General features: G+C 41.7%; 2 protein-coding genes across 2 annotated transcripts; one reads left to right on the top strand and one right to left on the bottom strand.

Moving 5' to 3' along the window:
• Positions 1 to 5,538: 5,538 nt before the first annotated feature.
• apc2 (APC regulator of WNT signaling pathway 2) lies at positions 5,539 to 15,145 on the top strand (the record flags this gene model as incomplete). The annotated part of the gene is made up of 7 exons (XM_071546835.1): positions 5,539 to 5,634; positions 6,347 to 6,746; positions 6,928 to 7,026; positions 7,115 to 7,254; positions 8,312 to 8,506; positions 8,823 to 9,037; positions 9,547 to 15,145. Coding segments are annotated over 7 exons (6,744 nt in total), but the record flags the coding sequence as incomplete, so codon positions are not given.
• Positions 15,146 to 18,239: 3,094 nt separating this feature from the next.
• cunh19orf25 (chromosome unknown C19orf25 homolog) lies at positions 18,240 to 22,512 on the bottom strand. The gene is made up of 3 exons (XM_071546833.1): positions 22,356 to 22,512; positions 20,898 to 21,070; positions 18,240 to 18,691 (listed from the first exon to the last, which is right to left on the bottom strand). The coding sequence occupies exons 2-3, from the start codon at positions 21,037 to 21,039 to the stop codon at positions 18,507 to 18,509; spliced, it is 327 nt and encodes a 108-aa protein (XP_071402934.1). The 5' UTR covers positions 21,040 to 21,070; positions 22,356 to 22,512; the 3' UTR covers positions 18,240 to 18,506.
• Positions 22,513 to 25,257: the final 2,745 nt, after the last annotated feature.

Raw genomic sequence — 25,257 nt, 5'->3', positions numbered from 1 at the left:
GTGACTGACTGGTTGCAGCTACAGAGTGAAGTCTAGTGAGTCTCCTGTACTGACGAGTATTAACCGAAATTTAGGCTATATGATTTATTTCGGCTCTAGCATGTTTTCCATTTTACTTCCACTGCAGTGTGATTCACTCTGATCTGTCAGTAGTTTTCCTACAGTCAGTCTGGCAGTCCTGTTCTTAGTCTCAGCTCAGTGATTGTCAGCGCAGCACTGAATGTTTTATGGCTGCTTTGAAATATTGAAGGGGGGGGTGGGGGATGGGGGGGGGGGGGGGGGGGGGGTGCTGAAGAGAAGATGAGTGACAGCAGCTGTGATGCTGTCAGCCTCTGAACAGCTTCACTACTGATCACTGAGAAACAGCAGAACTGAAAATACATATTCAGGGTTTTGCCTGTTAAATCAAAAGCTGCTGCCTCTCATTTAATATTCATAACAAACCCACCGATGAGAGGAGCGGAACATTTGTGAATTTGGAACAGCTAAACACTTCAACATGTTCTAGAACTTAGTTTGAATATTAACTTAGTTTGAATATTAATCAGTGTTTCTATATTGATGCAGCTCAAATCAGTCATTTGTGATTTCCTTGTGTGTGTGTGTGTGTGTGTGTGTGTGTGTTGGAGGAGGGGGGTTGGTTCCTATTTAATAGCCATAAATTATGAACCGGTTTGAATATATCATTGTTAACATCTCCATTTTGCTCATTGATAATTTACCAGGTTGTCCTCAGTTTGACCTTTGACCTGTAAAACCAAAATCAAACAAAAACATCAAAAATATCTCCTGGTTTTTGCAGATTTTGAAACACAAATCACATATTTATTATTTTAAATTATTGATGTATTAAATTGATTTTCATAAAATGTTGAATTTTTATTTGAATATTAATATATAGAACCAGCAGGTTTTCCAAAATGAAGCTCCGGCAAAACAAAAACGGCTTCCTAACTCAGTTTGACCCACATTTCCACCGCAGGTTAACCAAAGAGCAGACAGGCAGACAGACACAGATACTTCATTTATCCCTGGTGTAAAGTTAGGGCATATAAACACAGCAAATTAAATTAAATTAAATTAAATTAAACGTTAACGCTTTATTTTCCTGGTCAGCAATTTCCTAATAATTTCCTAGAGAGGAACTGTTCTTCTTAGGAAGAACCTGGAAGTTCTGTTCTGATTACAGATTAGTAGATATTAGTAGAAATAGAGAAAGAGTTCAGTGATAGTAAGTCTGGAGTTTCCTAGACAGAACCATGAAATTAAGTAGTAGTTATACAGAAACTTAGAAATGACCTAAAAATGTATTAAGAATTAAACAAATAACAATATTGTAATTATATGAATAATGACTTTTGATAATTGACCTCTGCCTGTTATTTTTCCAGTAAATAGTTTATAGTTTTGCAGTTCTTTCCAGGAAATTGACAGTATGTGATGGACTCTCCAGACTGCTGACAGTTTCTACAGAGCTGCTCGTCTCTTCTTGGTTCTTTCCAGGAAAATTCCCAAGAAATGAACCGTTCCTTTCTAGGAAATTATTAGGAAATTGTGGACCCAAAAAATACAGTGTTATCACAGATAAATCAAAATAAAGAACCAAGTGTGATTTTTTAAAAAGTCTTTAAAAGCTGCTCGTTTGGAGCATTTCATTTATTCTCAAAGGGTTCTTTACAGCACCATACAGGTTCTATGCAGAACCGTTTGTGCACAGTGCTATAGAGAACCTTTCTAAAAGTGTTCTACTATGGTACCACCCTAAAGAACCATTCCCTGGTGCTATACAGAACCCTTTCTGTTCAGTCTATATTCTACACTCCTCCTCCGTCTCTCTCTCCATCCCAGCTCCGGCTTGTTACTATGCAGAGAAACCAGGGCTTCACCCCACACTAAGCTCCGCTCTGATTGGCTGTTGCCAGGCTGCAGGCTTGGCACAGTGCGAGCGTATCCGAGATAAAGAGAGCAGAGCGGCGTTCTCCGTTCTCTGCTCCGCTTCCCTCTGAGAATAACAATGAGCTGCTGATACAGACGCTGTGCTGAGGAGAGAGAGACGTCGTCTGGATGAACACATCAGAGGTGTAGAGGAAATAGAGAGGAAACGATGAGCTCAGCGGGTGATCAGCATAACAACCAACAATATTAACAAAAATCTGTTTTCAGAAATGTGTTATATTTTCTGTAAAAACCCTAAAAGGTTTCTTCTGCCAGTAAAAAGGAGGTGAAGTGATGTTTATCCTCCTCTACGTCCTGCTAGTGTCGTCCATTTTGTATCACACAGCAGCTCTTCATGTTGCATTTAATGGAGGAATGTTGGATTTGAGCCACAGTGGATGCTGCCTGTCTGTCTGTCTGCCTGTCTCTCTGCCTGTCTGTTTGCCTGTCTGTCTGTCTGTCTGTCTGTCTGTCTTTCTGCCTGTCTGTCTGTCTGTCTGTCTGTCTGTCTTTCTGCCTGTCTGTCTGTCTGTCTGTCTGTCTGTCTGTCTGTCTGTCTGTCTGCCTGTCTGTCTGCCTGTCTGTCACACAGTAGTAACATCACATGTTTCTTTTGTTAGCAGGAAGATAAACATCTCACTGCTTACATGCTGCTATTCAGATGAGCATATGTCTGCACCCCCCCACCTCCCCCCTCCCCCTTTTGTCTGCAAGACAGTCTTTGGCGTAATCGGGCACACACACACACACACACACACACACACACACATACACACACGCACCCCGAGGGGTTGCCATGGTGATGGGATGGAAAGGGGGATGAAAGCTTTGATACATGACTCTCTCAGGATTTGAGATGCAGCCGGTTGGTTTGCTGGATCGTAGCGGAGCGGCCGGAGCCTCCAGCTGACGGATCCGCAGCGTGTCTTTGTAGCGCCGAGGATTAGCAGGCATGCTGGGAAATCAGAGGTATTTATAGCTGCTAGCTGTCCGTCGACAATAGCGTCTCTCTCTGGTCTTCGGCCGGCCCGGCGCTGACCGCTACATACCTCGACCGGCGGCCTGGAAACCTGAGAGAAAACATGTAGGTCACTCTTGTTTTCCTGCCTGCAGTGGGATCTGGTCTGGGACGAGGCAGACCACACCTTGTGCAGTAAAGGCATCAAAAGGCATGGCGAACTTTATTTATATAGCACATTTCATACACAAGGCAAATACAGTGTGCTTCACATAAAACAGAAAAAATATATAAAATGACATTAAAAACAAAAGAAAGAAAGATATTGAGCAGTCACTCTCACACTGGTGACTCCTCTGCTCAGCCAGTAGATCTTCTCTGAGAGGGACTCCCTCAATATTTCCTCTCAAAAGGAAATCAATTTAGATGAGATCTTGAAGGATTCTTGGAAGGAGCCTAAAGTCTTTCCAGTGGTCTTACCCCCACCCACCCCCCCACCCACCCCTACAGGCCCCACAGCCCCACAGCCCCCACAGCCCCTATAGGACTTGTAAATATTCCTGTAGAACAATACACAGATCATCTAAACAATTACAATTATAAACTTCAAGAAATCCTTCAATTCTCAATACAGGTTTGAGGATCCCATCAGGGCGGAGAAACTCCTCACCAGAGTTCCTCTAGACTCCTGTTGGGATCCTGTTCCTGTTCCAATTGATGAATAATTTTGTATAAAATAGGTAAAACATAAATAAAATAAATAAATAAAGATAACACCTGTTACATCTACATACAGATGATTTAGCAGAAGGCCACAGAGAAAAGGAATGTTTTGAGCTGACAGTGGGAACATCTCAGTGCTTCTGGAAGTTTATTCCAGTAACTGGGAGCATACTAAATTATTAAATTACTAAAAGCAGCTTCACCTGATTTAGTTTTAGTAAAGGCATCAAAAGGCATGGTGATGAAAAAATAGATAGACAAGCTTCTGTAAATATACACAAATATACACATACCCTCTGATCTTAAACACTCCTGGTTTATGGAGACCGGACTAATCACTCGTATCAATTAACTCCTGATCAATCACAAAGACCCGACACTGACCTGCAGGAGCTTTGAGAAATGATCAGTGTCGAGTGACAGATTCACGTTAAAATGGTGAAATAAAGAACCACAAGATACAATATTGCTCAATAAATAATTTGTAATAAAATCAAATAGCAATCTTCCCAACAGACTCCACACATTTGATATCATGTTTAATGTTTTTTTTTTTCTTTTCAACCTAATAGTGTCTAATATTTGCTAGTATAAAACAATCTGCACAGATTTTGAAATAATTCGACAGGCTCTCATAAAATGCTTGGTGTTCATTTATAAAATCAGCAGAAATTTCAATGCAACATCTTTTCAGTTCATCTCCACCTGTGCTGAAAGCTTGAATACATTTCATCAAGAGCTTGAGCACAATCCTGATTATTAACACTATTAACCTTTTAACATTAACCTCCTGTTATCCTCTTAACACTAACCTCTTAACTTAACCTCCCACTCAACACCTGACTCCACCTGACAAAAGAGGAATTATGAAGCCACTCGACCCTGACTGACACAAAGCACTGTGTCTTCTTCTCTCTCTGTCATCTTCTCTCTGTCTCTGTCTTCTTCTCTCTTTCTCCGTCTCTCTGTCTTCTTCTCTCTCTGTCTCTGTTTTCTTCTCTCTTTCTCGGTCTCTCTGTCTTCTTCTCTCTCTCTGTTTTCTTCTCTCTCTGTTTTCTTCTCTCTTTCTCCATCTCTCTGTCTTCTTCTCTCTCTCTCTCTCTCTCTGTTTTCTTTTCTCTCTGTCTGTCTTCTTCTCTCTCTGTCTTCTTCTCTCTTTCTCCATCTCTCTGTCTTCTTCTCTCTCTGTCTGTTTTCTTCTCTCTCTGTTTTCTTCTCTCTCTGTTTTCTTCTCTCTCTCTCTGTTTTCTTCTCTCTCTGTCTGTCTTCTTCTATCTTTCTCCGTCTCTCTGTCTTCTTCTCTCTCTGTCTGTTTTCTTCTCTCTCTGTTTTCTTCTCTCTCTGTTTTCTTCTCTCTCTGTCTCTGTCTTCTTCTCTCTCTCTCTCTGTTTTCTTCTCTCTCTGTCTGTCTTCTTCTATCTTTCTCCGTCTCTCTGTCTTCTTCTCTCTCTGTCTGTTTTCTTCTCTCTCTGTTTTCTTCTCTCTCTGTCTCTGTCTTCTTCTCTCTCTCTCTCTGTTTTCTTCTCTCTCTGTCTGTCTTCTTCTATCTTTCTCCGTCTCTCTGTCTTCTTCTCTCTCTGTCTGTCTTCTTCTCTCTCTGTCTCTCTGTTTGAATATTACAAACTGACTGATAACATCGATGCTTTTGTGAACATCTGGGATTTTGGGGACGTGTTGTGTTGAGGAAGACTTGTTATCTCTGAATTTTAGATTTTTTTCCTTGTATTTATTGCTTTATTTTATTTAGTTTTTTGTGGGGTTTTTTGTTTTTGTTTTCTCTCTTCTATGATATAGGTCAATCACACTGTATAGCATGACTAAATTATGAATAAACGTCTTTTTTAAATTCTCTCTCTCTCTCTCTCTCTCTCTCTCTCTCTCTCTCTCTCTCTCTCTCTCTCTCTCTCTCTCTCTCTCTGCAGAGCTCCAGTGCTGAGAAACCCTCTGCTGGTGAAACTGAGAATGCATCTTCCTCTGCTGCCGGAGGAGTGGAGCCTCCTGGAGACGGAGGCAGCAAGGTACAAAACCAAACCAGTTCAGTAATGTAAGGTGTGGTGCTCTCCATATCTTTACATAAACGAGTCCAAATGGGATCTTTTTACATTATAACGGAGAACAAAGATCAAGCAAAAATTATTTCTTTTTTTTAAATCTTCTTGGAAAGCCATATCTAAACAAAATTCGGTGACCTACTTCTAATAATTTATCACACTGACCAAATATCTTGTCAATCCCTATGTATATTTTAATAATAATAATAATGATAATAACCTTTATTTGTATAGCACCTTTCACACACAACATGCAGCTCAAAGTGCTTTACATCAACAAAAGGCGGATAAAAGACAGATAAAAAGATAAAATTCATATAAAAGAACAAGCAAAATGTACTGCATTAAAAGAATCAAATCAAGTAAAATAGAAAGATAAAAGAACACACAACTTTGTAATAATTTAATAATAATAATAATAATAATAATAATAATAATAATAATGCAAAGTATGCAAAAAGAGATGTGAAACTTAAGTTAATTATATTATTGTATGTACTGTAATTTTTTTAATTACTTTTATTTTATCCACTTATTATTATTTTAATTTACTTATGACGTTATTGTGGGTTGTGAATAATTCTTGTTTGTTCTTTTAATGTTTGTGCTTGTTTGGTTCTGCTTGTATTGTAAAAGCAAAACTTCACTGACAAAAATTGAATTGAATAACTGAACGCAGGTGGAGATGGTGTTCTGGCTGCTGTCCATGCTGGCCAACCGGGACAAAGAGGAGATGTCCCGGACTCTGCTGGCCATGTCCAGCTCCCAGGACAGCTGCATCGCCATGCGCAAGTCCGGCTGCGTTCCCCTGCTGGTGCAGATCCTCCACGAAGCTCCGGGGGCCGGGGAGACGGCGGGGGGGACGGCGGGGGGGACGGCGGGCTGCAGCCGGGAGGCCAAGTCCAGAGCCAGCGCCGCCCTGCACAACATCGTCTACTCCCAGCAGGACGAAGGCCAGGCCAGGAGGGAGATGAGGGTGCTGCACATGCTGGAGCAGATCCGAACACACTGCGACAGCGGCTGGGACTGGATAGAGAGCCACACCGGGACGCCCTCGCCTGGAGGAACCAGAACCACCGGTGAGTACAGTTCCCTCCGAGCCTGGAGGAACCAAAACCACCGGTGTAATAAAGTTCCCTCTAAGTCCAGGGTAACCAAAACAGGGAGCATTGCTGGCGAGACAGCAAAGACCACAGACACTATGAAGTCAAGGGATTAATGTCTATTCTGTTCTATTCTGATCTATTCTGTTCTCTCCAGACATTCCTGAGCCCGTTGACCCTCAGATCTGCCAGGCCATGTGTGCCGTCATGAAGCTTTCCTTTGAAGAGGAGTATCGACGTGCCATGAATGAATTAGGTCAGTGAGACGCTTCAACAAAATAAAACATTATGGTATGATTGTGTAGATTCATGCTGAGTCTTGTACCTGCTGTGTGGTTTTCCAGGCGGTTTGCAGGTTGTGGCAGATCTGATCCATCTGGACCAGGAGATGTACGGCATGCAGAACGACCCCATCAACATGGCGCTACGCCGCTATGCAGGAATGGCACTAACTAACCTCACCTTCGGGGACGTTGTCAACAAGGTACAGAATCAGTCCTGTGTAGATCAGCGGGTAAAGCAAGGCACTACCACTGCCGGGGTTGGGGGTTCCCTTCCCACTGCGGCCACCCATGCTAAAAATGAGCAGCGTCTCAGCATTAGGAGCCGGTGGGGCACAACCCAACAAATAGAATCTGTAGCTAGATCATAATTTATGAACACAAATATGATGCCTTTATTTTTTCTTTGAAAACATAGCCATTGTGTGTGTGTGCGAGCCAGTCTGTGTGTGTGTGAGAGATCAGTGGGGTCTGGGTCAGGCGGCCCCATGACACTGGTCTGGAGCCCAGTGTGCTCCAGAGGATCTCTTGTGTTAGCAAATGGGACCTGAGAGTGTCTCAGCCTTTAGTCCAGGAATCAGTGCACCCACTACTGCTAAAAAAATATCCAGTTATCTGAAAACTTTAACAGCGAGGAGACGTAACGTGCCTTTCTTCCTACTTCAGGGAGCCAGAAAACCTTCCCACTAGTTAATTACTAATGCCCAATTAGCAATTAGCCAAAAATAGCTTATTTGAAATACTACTAAAAAATGAATGTTATTGGTGGGTAACAACACATTATTGTAATTTAGTCAATGTGTAGGGGTCGCTTTACTGTTTTAGGCTCTATATGGATGGTGCACTGGAAGTTTAGTACTGATCTGGCAGTGGTCTCTGTTTATGGGATTTTTATCTGCATTGGTTTGTCTGCGTTGTTGATGTGGAATTTATGTGATCACATGTAGATAACAGTACTGACCGATTTTGGTGATATACAGTTTTCTCCCTCTCCCTCTCTCTCTCTTTCGAGTCAATATTGATTCTCAAACAGCTGCTGTTAAAAGGGAGGTGTGTGTGTGTGTGTGTGTGTGTGTGTGTGTGTGTGTGTGTGTGTGTGTGTGGTTATAGTCTCCTTTTCATGACAAAATTGCCTTTGCTAAAAATGTATGCACTCATGGAACTGTGAGCATCCATCAAATGCCTTACGTTAACAAATTAACCAAAAATTACAGTGGACTGTTTAGGTGTTTGACTTGCCTCTGCCCTGTCTCCATGCAGGCCACTCTCTGTTCCAAGAAGAGCTGCCTGCAGGCCCTGGTGGCTCAGCTGGCCTCGGACAGCGAGGAACTGCACCAAGTCGTGTCCAGTATCCTGAGAAATTTGTCATGGCGGGCCGACATCAGTAGCAAGAGAGTCCTCAGAGACATCGGGAGTGTGTCTGCACTGATAACCTGCGCCCTTCAAGCCACAAAGGTAAGGGCAAACCCATATGGATTAAATGTAATACAGGCAGGAAATTAGCTTGTATGAGCTTGTAATTGTGAGTCAATGTTATGTACTTGTGGCAAATGTTGACGTCACACGAACAAGAATACATTTTTTAAGATTTCTGGCATGACACATGCATCTGTTGTGATTTTGGATTCTGAATTGATAAAAAAAGAGAAATCTGTTTTTTTCTGCATTGGTGCTATGCTGTAAAATAGTTTTTCTAATTGGATGAGCATGGTGTTTTTTTCCATCAGAGCTAAACATTTTCTGACATCCTGAAAATGCTGCTGCTTTCTAGGAATCCACCTTGAAGAGTCTGCTCAGCGCTCTGTGGAACCTGTCAGCTCACAGCATAGAAAACAAGGTGGCGATCTGTTCGGTGGACGGCGCTCTGGGCTTCCTGGTCAGCACACTGACCTACCGGTGTCAGACCAACTCACTGGCCATCATCGAGAGTGGAGGGGGAATCCTCCGCAACGTGTCCAGTCTGGTGGCCACACGAGAAGATTACAGGTAGTTTTCTTAGGCGCAAACACCAACTGTCACATTGGTGAAGAAATAACTGCATATTATGTTATGTTATAATGTATTTCTTACATTATGATAGGATTTAATTATATTAGAATTCATTTCAGTTGGACACAGGTTTTTGTTATCATGATTGATGAAGAAAATAGTTCCATTCCCAAATGAGATATGCACCATCTGGGAAAAAAGTGGCACCAACACTTAGGAAATGATTAATTAAAATGAACAAAATTAAAATAAAACATTGTATCTCTTGAAGGATAGTATTTAAGTACATGGTTGACAAAATGCAAACACTTTTACAGTCTGGATCCTCACATTGACATTAAGTGATGAATACCCCCCCCCCCCCCCCCCCCCCCCCCCCCCCCAAAAAAAAATGGATACTTAGCATTTTGTAAATTAACTTCAAATTCTTCAAATAAGTACATATACTTCATTTCAGTTGGACATGAGCAAGTTGTTAATGTTTCTTTCACTTTATTTCTACACAGGCAAATCCTCAGGGACCATAACTGCCTCCAGACTCTGCTTCAGCACCTGCGCTCCCACAGCCTGACCATAGTGAGCAACGCCTGTGGGACTCTGTGGAACCTTTCTGCCCGAAGTCCAAAAGACCAGGAGCTGCTCTGGGATCTGGGAGCAGTTAGCATGCTGCGCAACCTCATCCACTCCAAGCACAAAATGATAGCCATGGGCAGCGCTGCAGCTTTAAGGAACCTCCTCACCAACCGACCCCTAAAATATAAGGACGCTGCCGTCATATCCCCCGGCTCCTGCATGCCCTCACTCTACATGAGGAAACAGAAGGCTCTGGAGGCGGAGCTAGATGCTAAGCACCTAGCAGAGACTTTTGATACCCTTGATAAACAGAGCCCCAAGCACTTGAGCCTCAACAAGCCACTGCGGCACATTGAGAGTCTGGCAAAGGATTATGCATCAGATTCTGGTTGCTTTGATGATGATGAGGCCCCCAATGTCTCCAGTAGCTTGGACACTGGGAGTTTCTCTATGCTGTCCATGTTTCTCACCAACTCTAACTTCCTCCAAAACCAGCCACGAAAGAAGGATAGCGAACCTGAGAGAGATGTAGAGCCGCCTCAGACGGTGGAGAAGAGACACGTACCTCCTGATGATGTAGTGTCTGCTGCAGCAGAGAAGCTAGCGAAGAAGATCACCAACACTGTGGCCAAAATCGACAGACTAGTGGAGGACATCACCATGCATACATCCTCAGAGGACAGTTTCAGCCTCAGCTCTGAGGACCACTTTGCAGACTGGCCTTACGGACTGGATGAGCTAAATGAAGCCCGGGCTAAGTCATGCTCCCCTTGCCGTCTCTCTGATACAAGCAGCTTGGCCCACAGAGAACGCCTTAGTAGAGCCCACGCCCTCTTACGCCTCAAAACTGCCCATACAAGCTTATCCACAGATAGTCTAAACAGCGGCAGCACTAGTGATGGCTACTGCGGTAGCAAAGACCAGATGCGACCCTCTACAAGAGCTGTAACCATGCAGCAAAAGCGACCCAACCAGCTTGATCTCAAGGTTGCTCATCAAGAGTATCTAAATGTTGGACCTGCTATCCTGAATGAAACTAGACAGCTTGATATTCCAGAGAGAGATATTGTGGACAACAAAGAGGTGAAAGCTCTAGAGCTCAGTAGCACAGACAATGAAAAGAACCAGGATCCGCACCTACAGACACCAGTCAGCGCTTCCACTAAAGTGTCCTCTGATGTCAGCATGGCTTCCATTAAACTGTCTCCTTCTTATCAACATGTCCCTCTCATTCAGAGTGTGGCCAAATTTGGTGTAGCAAAGACAGGTATCAATGTTCAGGCTGCCCAAGCAATGAGGAGGCAAGCCTGGGTCCCAACTGTAATGACTGGGGGGAGTATTACGAAATTTTCTCCAATGAGCTCCACCAGAAGCCCAACCATTGGGACGATGGAGACTGTCCAGAAATACTCGGTGGAGAACACTCCTATCTGCTTCTCTCGCTGCAGCTCACTGTCCTCCCTCTCCTCTGGTGATGGAGCGCTTGATGGTCAGAGTCAAAGTGAAAACGAGCTGGAGAGTGACTCATCACTGGAAATAATTGAAGTGGAAGATGGAGAAGTGGTGAAGAGAGCTGAGGAGGATGAGACCTTGGAAGATCTGAGTGACAGCCAGCTGCTGGTGACTGACTCAAAAAGCTTCCCAAGCAAAGAGACTGATCCAATTGAAATCCCCTGCCCTGCCAAAAGGGAAAAAGTGTTCCTCAGGGGAGCGTCACCAGCCATACTTGAAGATAGATCACCATCCAGTTCCTCTGAAAACTATATCCATGAGACGCCCCTGGTAATGAGTCGCTGTAGCTCAGTCAGTTCACTGGGGAGCTTTGAGTCTCCCTCTATTGCCAGCTCAATCCAGAGTGATCCATGCAGTGAGATGATTGATGGAACAATTAGTCCCAGCGATCTTCCCGACAGTCCAGGGCAAACCATGCCTCCTAGCCGAAGTAAAACTCCATGTTGTATTGAGTCAAATGGACCAGAAACACAGAGTGCTGGAATAGCAGGTCAGTGGGAAAGCAGCCTGCGCAAGTTCATGGAGATTGCAGACTTCAAGGAGAGGTTCAACCTTCCTCCTGACCTGGACACTATGATCTACTTCACTGTGGAAAAGCCTACAGAGAACTTCTCTTGTGCCTCGAGCTTGAGTGCTCTACCTCTTCACGAGCACTACATACAGAAAGATGTGGAGCTTAAACTGACACCCCTGCTCCAGCAAAATGACAGAAATCCTCCATTCCCTGATGAGGATGAGCATGGACTGGACCATGGGGAGAGATATAGTGAAGGAAACTCAGATGATGACATTGAAATCTTAAAAGAATGCATCAACTCAGCAATGCCCTCCAAGTTCAGAAAAGTAAGACCTTCCCTTATGACCACCATACCTTCCCATATTCTAAATTCCCAGATCCGAAAACCAATACATCTCCCAGTGTACATGATGCTCCCAAATGGCAGCACCCAAATGTCTTCAGGGAGGAAAATTGTCATGCCACAGAAGGAGTGCCAATTTGATGATTCATCATTCACTGATTCTGCAGAAGGTACCCCTGTCAACTTCTCCAGCACGACATCACTAAGTGATGAAACACTTCAATATCCAGTGAAGGAGAGGGGTGCAAAAGACTGGAGAGTCAAAAGTATGAACAAACAGGAACTGCTTGATGATGAGGCAAAGAGGATTGAAGACCTCAGGATATTCTCACATTTCCACAAACCCAATAGGATGACATACCAACCTGACATACAAGTCTGTCAAATGAATCGAACAACCAAACATGTCATTCCCACTCAGAGAGTGCTGATGCAGAGCAAAGAAGTAGCTGATAGAGTGGCTAGTCAGAGAAACCGTGATCAATCTCCCAATCAACAAAAGCAGAGGCAAGGCCAAGGCCCAGTGAGGAAACTGGAACTGCCTGTCATAAAGCAAAACACAGAAGGTAACCTAAATCGGGGATCACTTAAAGGAAACATGGCTTTTCAACCAATGGGACATTCATCACCCAGCGAGGAAGACATCAACTGCTTCTATGATGATCAAAAAGAGAAAGAAGATGAGGTGATGAAACGAACAAGTAGAAAACAGATGAGGGAAGCAAGTAGAAATACTCTCTCCCGAAGCATGACAAATATTGGCAGGATTGACAATTCCCAAGGAAAGGCCAAAGGGTTTCAGAGGATAAAACAGAACCTAATAAAGGATGAATCCCTGGCATGTTACTCGCTCAGCTCCTCTCTTAGTTCTTTGAGTGACGCTGAGTTTGAGGATCATAAATCAAAAGCCCACCAAATATGGTCCAAAAACAGACACAACAAAACTAATATGTTGCAACAAACAAAGCCTATGACCATTCACAGCCAATATGAAGAGCAAAGCTCGCCAAGTTCAGTTAGCATGGATTCAGAGGATGACCTCCTTCAGAAATGCATAACATCTGCTATGCCCAAGCAGAGAAAGAAGCTTGCTGCCAGGAAGAAGAAAGCAGAGAAGAGTCAGAAACAAAAGAGTAACTTTCAAAAGGCCTCAGATGGGTGGAACATGGATCAGGAAATTGACAGTGATGACATGGCATCTGATAAAGACTCAGACCTCAACAGTGTTGAGTGGAGAGCCATACAGGAAGGTGCTAATTCTGTTGTCACTGGGCTACAGGCATCAAAGTCACAAGAGCCTTCCTCTGAAGAAACTGAGTCAGTGCTGTCATTCATGTCAACATCTAGCTTTACACCCAAAGAAAAGAAGTTTGCTAAAGACAAAAAGGCAAATAAACCCCTGGACTTTGCCCAGCGTAAACCAGTTCCAAATTTGCCGGTAGTTTTCAGAGGCAGAACAGTGATATATACACCTAAAAAAGAGACCACTCTCTCACAAAGGCCACCACCTCAAAAAGTATCAACCAAGACGGATGCTCCAAAGAACCCAAACCTTGCTCAACATAGATCAAAGAGCCTTCACCGATTAGGCCGACCGCAGGACATTGAATTGTCTTTGCCAAAGAGGAGCTCTACTCCACCTCCAAGGATACCAAAAAGCTCATCCTCTGGATCATCACAAAGCTCTACACCATCAAAACAGTCACAGAAGAGGATAACATCCCCTACTCAAACAAATAAATCCACTCAGAAAAAGAATGCCACACCAGCTAGTAGCCCACCTGCTAGTAGTCCACCCGAAAGAAAGGGACGCTCCCCTGTCATGAATCAATCTCAGAAATCCCCAGCACATAAAACTCAGAAGTCACCAGTCCGAATCCCATTTATCCAGAATTCAGCAAGGCAACCCAGGAATCTGTCACCACTGGTAACCAACCAACCAACGAGCAGACAAAACAATCAGGTCAACGGGAAAAGGGTTCTTCCCGCCAATCGATTTGACTTGGTCAGAATGACCTCTGTCCATTCAAGCAGCAGTGAGTCTGATCGCAATGGATTCTTAAGACAACTGACTTTCATTAAGGAATCAAAGACTGTTCTGAGACGTGATGGCCCTGCACGCACCATGCCTGCATGTCAGCATGTATCCCCCCGCAGAGCATGTCCAGCTGCCTCTGCTGTCTTCCTCTGCTCATCTCGTTGTCAGGAACTTAAGGCGGCTGTGCAGGGCCCAAGGAGGATGCAAGGAAAGGGGCCAGGACAAGCACCCAGACGTGACCAGAGGCTAGACCCAGGCCTTCAGAAGCAGACTACAAACCTTGCTAGAGCAACCTCCGGTGAACGGGACCTATCTGCAAGACGCCCTGCCAGGAGAACTAGTTCTGAAAGCCCCTGTAGGGTGGCTCAGAGAAATGCGCCTGGCAGAATGTCCGGAGCCAGGCAGCAGCAAGACAAAGATACCTTTAAACGCCATGCCTCATCACCGAGCATCAACATACTGAGCCGAGTGACCAGCCGTTCTTCCCTCCGCTCTTCGTCCTCTGACTCAAGTGGACGAGCAAAGAGCGAGGATGATACAAAGAAGAAAGGGCAGAGAGGTGGATCCCGGTTAAATGACAGAGTCACCTGGAGGAGGATTAGGGACGAGGACGTACCTCAGATCTTGAAAAGCACTCTGCCAGCCACTGCGTTGCCTCTGGTGCCTTCTCCTGATGGAGAAAAACCAAAGCCACCAGCTCTGCCAGGGAAACTGCCAACTATCCTACTTGCATCACGCAAGACAAGCGACGCGACAGTCCAGACAGAAGATTATTTGAATAACAAGACCAACTCAAGCACCTCTCCAACAGTTGAGACGGCGCCGGTCATCTCAGAGGAGGCGGCAAGACTAGCCATCTTCAGAAAGATCAGCATCGCCTCTGGGAGTAACCTCCAAGATGGAGATTCTGACGGTTCCCTAAGGAGCCACAGCACCGTGTCCACAGGAACCTCTGATAGCTACACGGGTGGAGTTGTCCATTTCCGCCAGGGATCCCCCAGTAAGGCCGTCAGAGTCACTCCATTCAACTACATCCCCAGCCCTATGGCCTGCTGCCTGCAAGACACACAAAACCAAGCAACCACAATCAATGAGAAGTCAGGGGAAAAAACTGAGTCATAGAACGTTAGGTTGGTTCCTATAAAATGTGGACAACTCTACTGTGTTCCTGAATGAAACTCAGCACTCAGGTGGACAAAGAGGGTGTGTCAGTCCTTTTACCTCGGGTATTGACCCTTTTTTTTCCTTCACTGCATTGGAGTTTTTTTCTCTGATAAAGAACCCTTCATCACAACTCATCTTATTCCATCTACTATTCATACAGGGTTGGATGTATGCATTGAGACAGGTCTGACATGGACAGACTACCAATATATCCTTTAGAGAAGCACTTCAGAGAGTAATCTCACACAAAATGGAGGTGCATCTTTTTGTACTTTTTTGTATTTGTATATTAACCATTGCCTGGTAGAAATGTAGTGAAAACATACAGCAAAGACAATGAACTTGATTTCAGCACATAAATCACCATCAGTCTCCTTGACAGAATCAATAAAAAGAACAATATGCAAACTTTTGAATGATAACTCAGTTGGACTTTTACCTGAAGAGGTACCAACTGTGGCTGACTGTTGACCGACGATCAAAAAGGACACAATACACTGAGATGTAAAGTATTTTTTACATACATCAACGCTTTGGCCTTTGCCTCACCACTCACAACTAATTATGATATACTGTTAGCCTTTGTTGTTACACCACTGCTGCAGAAAATATTATAGCAAATACCGTCGTTCTCCAAGCTATCAGCTGTGCTGGGTAACTCCATGTACTCCTGTACTTAACCAGTATTGTAAATACATGCAGATATACAAACTCCTCAAGCTTCCTGGTGGGCAAAAGAATCTTTGTGTTGCTCCTGACAGCATGCTTATATTCACTACCTGTATACACACCTGTTAACATTGTGGATGCTGGATAACAATGACTTTATTCAGTGGTAAAATACATTTTAAAGGCTGACAAAAACATTTCTAGTCATACCATCTGTATTCTAGTGCCACAAAGACCTATAATGTATCTGTCAATGTAGATGAACAAAGCAACTATTCCAGCGTATAAGCTGTACATGCCTCTGTTAATCAAACGCGATGACATTATATTTGTGTTTGCTACTAGAATCAGGTACTGTATGCTGTTAAGTATTTCCAAGCAGGAAAAAAGATTTGATGATGATTGGGTGTTATGAGCCAAACAGTTGTTGGGTTCAACAGATATGTGTCCTCGCAGAAGTTATTCTCTGGAAGTCTTTATAAAATAATGTGTTAATATCTGCTTAACTGTCTTGCTGTAAAAGTAGTGATAGGTTGAAGAAGTCAAATATAAAGACAATGAATATTCTCTGTAGTTGTAACATCACTTGTCCATGTGTACTCAGAGATCGAAGACAGCGGTGTGCTGGACAGAATGAAAAATAATCTACAATTGATCAGTGATATTAAGGGGCTGTTTTTTCTTTAAAAAGATTTTTCCATTTACTAATACCCTACTTCCAAAGCATGTTTTGAGTATGAATAAAACCCAAGTAGCTTTTGAATGCAAGGCTTTCAAAGTCCCGGTGGCCATTTTAACATATTAACAGCCCCTAAATGTGAAATTAGGGGCCAATGGGGATGTGTTGAACCAATGTGTTAAACCAGATTAACCCAGTGAAGCTGAACTGTGTAAAGTCCAATGTATGAGATGAATGAGGAATTCAGCTACATGTTAAAACCCCATTAGAAGGTCCACGAAGTCCACCATCACTGTCAGCGGCCTTGTTTACGCCTGGCTGGAGAAATCATACGATACGCCAAGTGTTAACACTGTCATGCAATGGAAAGGCAGAAGTATTTTGGGGGATGTGATAAGAGCCTGGTGTCTTCTCTACAGCCGTAGCTCTGTGAACATAACACAGGAAAACAATGTCCAGAAAAACTAAGATTGTCCCATAATGACTGTGTTTACATTCACAGTAATATTTCAAATATGAGCCTCATCCCAGCTAAAGTGTTAATCTGGATCTGGTGTTTACATGGAACCATCAGTAACCAGGTTTTTCATTTACTTGTATATGGAGACTTATGTGATACACTGAATACACTGAATATTTGAATATTGCGAATATCAAAAATGAAACATCAACGTGCTTGTAAAGGCATTGAATCAGACAGACCCAATTATCAGTTTTTAATAATGCAAACACAAACATTGTTTTGCTGCAGTGTTTTTACATGCGTTATGAAAAGTTGTTAAAAAACTAAAACAACTCGGTTCATGAGTGACTGGGGAAGGGAAACCATTAGTTTTATGGACATTATTTTTTTGGTGATGATTTCTACCACCTGATGAAGACGGGCTTTAAGTAAGAGGGAGGGCCAGTTTTCCCAGCAATCCATGTGTGAACAAGGCCGTACAGGCATATGGTGCCATGTGACATAGGCTAAGCAATGGAAGTGTATCATAATAAATGTTTTCATCAAATAAAAAGTGACGTGTTTCATTAAACTGTGTCAGCCTTTCTTCATACAGAAATAGTTGTGTAGTTTCAGTGCACTTTTACTTTTAAAATACTGTAGTTGAGAAGTGACTGATAACTGCAGACACGACATGAACAAAAAGCATTTTATTTCTATTCATTGCCAATTTAGGCAACACTTCACAATGGCCTTATTATAGTGTATTAACCTGTATATTAACCTATGGAAAGTGTTGTATGTACTAGGGCTGGGCGATATGGTTGAAATCAGTATCACCATAATCATAAGGATTTTGTATATCACGATATGGCTCTCATGTTAGCTGTGATGTGAAACAAAACTGAACTTTTCAAATAATATTCCTACCATACTTTATTTTTAAAGTAGTTTTTAAATAAAATTTGCTTGTTCTCATCAGTTCAGACAGCAGAATTTTGTGTCACGATTTCCCAAAATCACCAGATAATCACCATATGATTCCACTGAAAGACCAAACCTAGTAAGTACACAATAATACTGTGTACTATGATTTTCATCATTTTCAAGTACCTACACAGTAATATAGTATACTTACATTACTTTTGCACAGGTTAATACACAGTTACTACACTGGAATGAGGACATTGTAAAGTAAAGAGTCGCCCTGATTTACTGGCAGCAGGTGATGGTCTGACACCGGCAAGGGGAGTTTATCTCCATATTACACTCAGTGTAATTAGGAAGTGGTTTCTTAATTAGCAACATGGGTCACATACATGTACACATTTCACCAGAGGGGTCAGGGGTCAGAGGTCAGCGGCACTGGGCTCCAGCAGGCGGGGCTTCAGTGTTCAAACCTGCGACCTTCCAGTTACAGAACAGTCTGCTGAACCACCAGGCCGTCCCGCCTCACGTTTCCTCTTCGAGTCTCAACTTCCTGGAAAGATAAGTGTCTGCTCAAGCAGCCCATAGGAACCGGTGTGCGGTCAGAGCGCTCGACCTTTGACCTCCGCCACGTCTCGGTCCAGCTGCTCTCCCGCCGCCCGCAGCTCCTCCCTCTGACACACCAGCTGACCTCTGACCTCCTGCAGCCGCTCGTTCAGCTCCAGGTAGCGGCGGCTCTGCTGGAACTTCAGCTCCACATCGCTGTCCGGGGAAACTCTGGACGAGTCTGAGGGGAAATAAATAGATTTATATTAGACTGTGTGATCCTCCGGGCTTTCACTAACCTGCTGAGTCTGCAACTCTGTTCACACAGGACGAGTATTACAGTTTTTCTCAGTCACTTTGGTACATTTCTCAGATCAGAATTGAAATTCTCAAAAGTACTTGTTCAACCTCCACATCATCTAGTCACTTGTGCACATCATAAAAGCAATTTCTCATTCTTTTGAACAAATTGCAAATGCTTTCGCACATTCATGCAAATGATTATGTACAATTGTCTGCTGTTTCCTACATTATCAATTGCTTATGTCATGTTGATCAAAATGTATTATACTGGTTCTCTGTTGAATAGTCTCACCCCCCAAAACATCTAGGCATTAGTTCATTGCATAAGTCATTACATGCAAAATGGTTGAACCAGTTGTCATAATCTGTCAAGCATATTTTCTATACATTTCTATTAGACTTTTTTTTATAAATGTGTCCTGAATTGATGAATTGCTCTCAGGTGAATCTTGACTTGATTCTCACTAATGAAGGGGAATGTGTGAAGCGTTAGATCAACCAATGATCAACCGGTTCTCTAAAATAGCTCAGAGGTTCATCTCATGAACCTTCAATTGGTGAGTATATACAGACAGAGCACAACACAGTGTTACAGGACAGGAACGTTAGTTATAGAAAGACTGCACTGTGATTCCCCACACAGTGCTGCATGTACAGTTCTGCCTAAGGGTGTTTCCTATGTTTACATTTCTAATTTTGTATTTTTTTCCTTTGTGCTATGCAGTGCTGTAAAACAGTTGTGTCTTTTTCTTTTATGTATCGCAATGACATGGTCTGTCAACAAATTACAGAACAAACAGTAAAAGCGTAAATGTGAATCTTGTCCAGTCTCTTGCAATCAATCTCCCACATACAGTAAGGTGTAACTTACAATTTACAATAATTGTCTTCAAAACTTTAGCCATAGTTTACATCAGAACATCCCTCCAGAGTACACTGTTATATTGACAACATGACTAAGCAATTTGACTGTCTTATCCGTACACAATGACACAAGGACTTGTCATTCTGATGCACTGACATGTTCATTGACACAGATATTTACTTTTGAGAGATGAACTAAGGATTTTGAGCGAGAGACTGGCTTTAGCAGGTAATCCATGGTGTTTTGCTATTTGTACGAATTGTTTTGAGAAATGCACTTACTGTTTTGCAAATGTCGAGGATGATTCGAGAAATGTACCAAAGCGACTGAGAAAAACTGTAATATGGAGGACCTCAGGTAATTAATAGGGCTGTGCAAAAAAATCAATACAGCTGAGTATTGCAATATTTTCTTCCATGATACTTCATCGATTTTCCAGATTTTCCATCGATACATTAAAAAAATATATATATATTCATGTTTTAAACAGATTTAAAATGTCCTTAAATTTCCCTCAAATCCCTTTGAATTAAATAGTTTTCAATTTGTCCGCTGAGTTATCAATATAATGTGATGTACATATTAGACTACCCAGGTGGTACACAGCAAGTTGTATTTTCAGCTCTATTTTTAAATTTTCAGTAAATGAAATGATGGAGTATTGCAATGTATCACAATATGTATCGTATCGCAATGTATCGTGATATAATCGTATCGTGATGTCCTCGCCAATACCCAGCCTTAGTAATTAATGAGAGAAACTTGACTTGGGTTCTGGTGACTTGGGACTTGACTCTGACTTGTACTCTGATGACTTGAAAAGGTTTCTAAAGTCTTGACTTGAGATCTTGTGTTTGTGTAAATGACTTAGATTGAAAGTGATGAGATTTGTTCCAGCAGACGACTGAATTTAAATTCTGTTTTCTGAATTTGTATGGAATGATTGAATTTATTGAAGTTGAAACCGATTATAGAAATCAAACTCATGATGCTCTTACCAAGTTTTTATCCTATTAAAACCATATTGCATTGAAAAGTCCTAGATATTTAGTTTTCTTTAAGATATTAAATTGATACTGGACCCTTGATTTGTTCTGACTTGACTTGCGGTTCTACATTTAGACTTGAGACTTGACTTGAGACTTGTGCCTCAAAGCTTGAGACTGACTCGGGACTCAAGCTTAAGTTGATTTGGTCACACCTCTGCTAAACCATTTTAACTGCAGCCACCCTGCCACTTGTCTGCGTCTTCACAGTAAGTCTGAGCATGCTCAGTCACCCTGGCCGGTGTGGTCCAGCAGGCTGAAGGCCGGGTCGCTGGGTGAAGCTCGGTTGATGTCCTCCAGGATCTGCTGCACGGTGGGGGGGTCCGGCCGGCTGGGCAGCACCGCACGCTTCTTACTTTTAGAGCCCAAATTCATCCTGCTGAGGACGGAGCTCAGCCTTTTGCATCTGGAACAGATTCAGAGTGTGTGTATGTTTCATCCAGCTAAATTTAAGACTTTTTAAATACCAGGTAAAATGAAATATCAGGCTAAATAAACATGGAAATACAAAGCAACTGCAAACATATCAAGAATGTAGATCTGAATGACTGGGCTCATTTTTCTTAGCAGAAAAACAGCAGACCAAAAAGCTACATTTGAAGGCCTCTGAGGCTAGATTAAGCACTTGAAATAGTTTGAGACCTGTTTCCTAAATGAAACCACTGAGTTTCATTCCTACATACAGAAGAAACTAGCCTAACATGAAAAATTAATCAACTCTCTCCCAGAGCTAAAAAGCCAGATATCTAAGACTCAAACCTATGCTGTCATGAAGATGTAAAATCTGTTGCTGCAAAGAGAATGAATAGGAGGCTGATGAGCTTTGTTCTATAACGTTGTCAGATCTGAAACAGAAAATTTCCCTTCACAACCTTACAGTCAGCATTAACATTTTTTTTAATCATTTTTTCCCCTTAAAGCTCATTATCCACATTGATTTTGTCCCATTTACAAATCAGCATCCCTGAAGGCAACTTTATCCTTTTCTCGGCAAGTTGTCCTGTCAACCCAGCTAGCTTAGCCGAACTGTCCGCAGCCTCTAATGTTAAATGGCTCGCTAACATTAACTGTTGTCAACATACTATGCAATTTTACATCAGGCTTGTAGCTCTCATTTATTCAGTGTTTAGCCGTTAGCCGCGTTCTGACTCCTGCTAATAACATCTTCTGTGTCGGTGTCTGGCACGGAGAGAAAGTAACGTAAAACTTAATTCATAAATCTGTCAATTTAATGCTGCCTTGCTTATCGGCGAATGTACACAGGTCTTAGAACACGGCTTAAGATCTTTAACGAATCAGTACGAACCACTCTTCAATTCGGCATATAACCAATACACCAAACAGCATCTGTTTCAATAAAATTTCAACTTTTAGAATAGGTTCACCTCTTATTCCCACCGTCTTCTTCCACCAGCAAAATACCAAGAGGCGGGCGATAGCAAACAGTGGAAATCAGTTATATAGGTGATATTTTATTACAATTAAGTGCAGCTTGGTGGATCATTTATATGCCGAACTGATCAAAAGATTATAAAGATTCATAAAAGGTCTCGAGTTATGTTCTACCAGGTACTTGTGTTTGCCGATAAGCAATCCTACATTTAACTGCTAGATTATTGAATGGAGTTTTGGAACATAGTTCTCTCCACACAGGATGGAACGATTAGCCATGCTTGCTTGTTTCTGCTTACCAGTTTTCTGCCGTCTTGTTGGGAAAGCTGGGAGGGTCTTGGTTGTTATCCCGCATCTATTTTGTAAGTTAATTCAGACTAGGTGACACTAAATCTTCTAAAAATTGATAAATGATCCTTGTTGGCAACAACAACACGGAGCTGTCAGAGACGTACTGACACGTCACCACGTCTGACACGACACGTTGCCTTTACGTCAGCACGTGTATCACGTGACGGGAACTTCAGCACGTCACTCAGGTGCCCTCTAGTGGTTTTGTTCAGTAAAGAAGAATAACATGTGTTTTTTTTTTTTTAAATGTATCATAATTTTATATTAATGAAGTTTATTCATCCCAATTCTGATTTTTTTTCTTCTTTTTATACTATTATTATTACTTTTATTTGTTTATTTAAATTCATATTCTTGTTTCTTTGTGTACTACTATGCTGAGCACATGTCTGCACTGTATATTTGGATGTGGTTTTGTTCAGACTCACCAAGAAACATGGAGAAAACATTGAACAAAGTTTTATAAACAGGAAGATGTTAAGCTGGAAAACATAGTGGTTTTGCACTAAAGTCTACATCTGGTATACAGATATGGCAGCAAGCAGCTGCCCTGCTGAAGTGTCCTTGAGCAAGACACGACACGGTTCACTCGCTTCCTCTCCTCCTCACATCTTCTCCCTGTTTCCCCCGTTTCACCTTTCACCGAGGAGATGAGGAGACGCGAGGCGAGGAGACGAGGAGAAATAGTTAACAAATGGAACGCACCCACTGAATCCCTACCAGCTCCAGACCCTGACCTCTGACCTCTGACCTCCTTGTGGAGGACGGGAACAGAAAAGGCAGATTTCCCCTCAGGGGATCAGTAGCATATTATGAAAAAATAGATAAATAAAAAATACCACCTGCCAAATAACACAACAGTTCAGCTGTGGCTGGTAAGTTTGTCTAACCTTCTGGCCTTGGATGATGATGATGATGATGATGATGATGATGATGATGATGATGATGACAATCAGTGGTGGAAGAAGTATTCAGATCTTTGACTCAAGTAAAAGTAGAAATACCACAGTGTAATACAAATACTTTGTTACAAGTAAAAGTCCTGCATTCAAAATCTTACTTAAGTCAAAGTACAAAAGTATTAGCATCAAAATATACTTAAAGTAGCAAAAGTAAAAGTAGTCATTATGCAGAATGGCCCATTTCAGAATCACATATATCATGTTATTGGACTATAATTATTGATGCATTAATGTGTTCATCACTTACATGTTGCAGCTGGTAAAGGTGGAGCTAATTTCAATTACTTTATATACTGCTGGGTAGCTTAACCTATAAAAATATATCATAATTTATTAGTTGATTTATCATTTGTATTAATAATCTAAATCTGCAAAGTAACTAATAACTAAAGCTGTCAAATAAATGTAGTGGAGTAAAAAGTACAATATTTCCCTCTGAAATGTAGTGGAGTGGAAGTATAAAGTAGCACCAAATGGAAATACTCAAGTAAAGTACAAGTAGGCTACCTCTAAATTGTACTTAAGTACAGTACTTGAGTAACTTAGTTACTTTCCACCACTGATGACAATGATGATTTATTTTTAGCCTAAAAGACTAACTAAAAGAAGACATATTGAGATAAACTGTCACACACTTTTAATTTCTCCTTGACAGTAAAACAAACATGAAGTCTCCTGTTGATTTCTCAGCGCAGCAGATTCACACAGAGTCTGACTGCTGCTACACTACCTGAACTGCTGATGATGCATCTTCTCTTCAACTAACCAAAACAATGGCATTTATAAATTATAGATAAATAAAGAAAAAAATATCTAATAATACTTAAAGCAGACGGAACACATTTTCATTCCAACACAGTGAGTGAAACCGTCACCGGGAATTTAACCAGGCGATGATGAGAAAAATCAGAATTAACATGATACACAATCTGATAGAAACTCACAACCTGGAGGAATTATAATATTGTATATGACAACGCACCAGTGCAATTACAGTTTTTCTCCACTGATTAGACAAATTGCTTCACGCTAAGATCCACAGCCTTCAAAAGCCTTGTCTCATTTCTCCAAACGCCACACAAACAAAACTCCCTGCTCTCAAAATTATTCACACACCAGTCTAGATTTTAAAGTATTAAAGTATTATAATACCTCTTCGCTGTTTTCACAAAAATTACAAAACTACATCACCCATAAATCCTCTGGCCTGACAGAATTAAAAGGGTTAATTAGGAATAAAGTCTTTAGTTACAACAGGAAACTTGTTTGTTTCTTTTGAAGCAAACTGTGATTCATCATGTTCATCAACACTTGAACCTCCGTACTGTCACACACAAACATGTCAGATATGACTTTATCAAACTTGACAAACCAATTGCATGTGAAACGGTGAAATATTACATATTAAAGTATTTCCAAAAATTGTGAGGAACAGATGTTTTGCTGACTGTGAGGAAAATGTTTCAACAAATTATTGATAAAAAAAGTTCAGATTAAAAGTGAGATTACACTACCAGCCAAAAGTTTGGACTCATCACATTTTTCTTTTTGCTATTTTCCACATTTTAGAAAAATAGTAAAGATATCAAAACTGTGAAATAACACAAATGGAATTATGCAGCGACCAAAAAAGTGTTAAACAAATCAAAACTATCTTATATTTTAGATTCTTTGCCTTGATGGAAAGGCAAAGGCTTTGGAAAGAAATTCATACATAGGATCAACTTCACTATTTATATTTGCATAAGAAATTCATTTCAAGCCTTTAAGCAGAAGACTGAAGATCAGAATGAAACAGAACATTCAGTCAGGAGTCCAGACTGGTGACTGGTAGTGTGTGTAAAAAGAAAACTTTCTGATAAATGTTTTATCATCAGTATTCCCGTGT

This window comes from Centroberyx affinis, unplaced genomic scaffold, assembly GCF_046629955.1.
Source record: "Centroberyx affinis isolate AG114_WGS23_722 - 3 ecotype Tasmania unplaced genomic scaffold, CSIRO-AGI_Caff_v1 ptg005486l_1, whole genome shotgun sequence".
Classification (NCBI taxonomy): Eukaryota; Metazoa; Chordata; class Actinopteri; order Beryciformes; family Berycidae; genus Centroberyx; species Centroberyx affinis.
The sequence above is the reverse complement of the archived record's forward strand: the minus strand, read 5'-3'. Positions and strand labels throughout refer to the sequence as shown.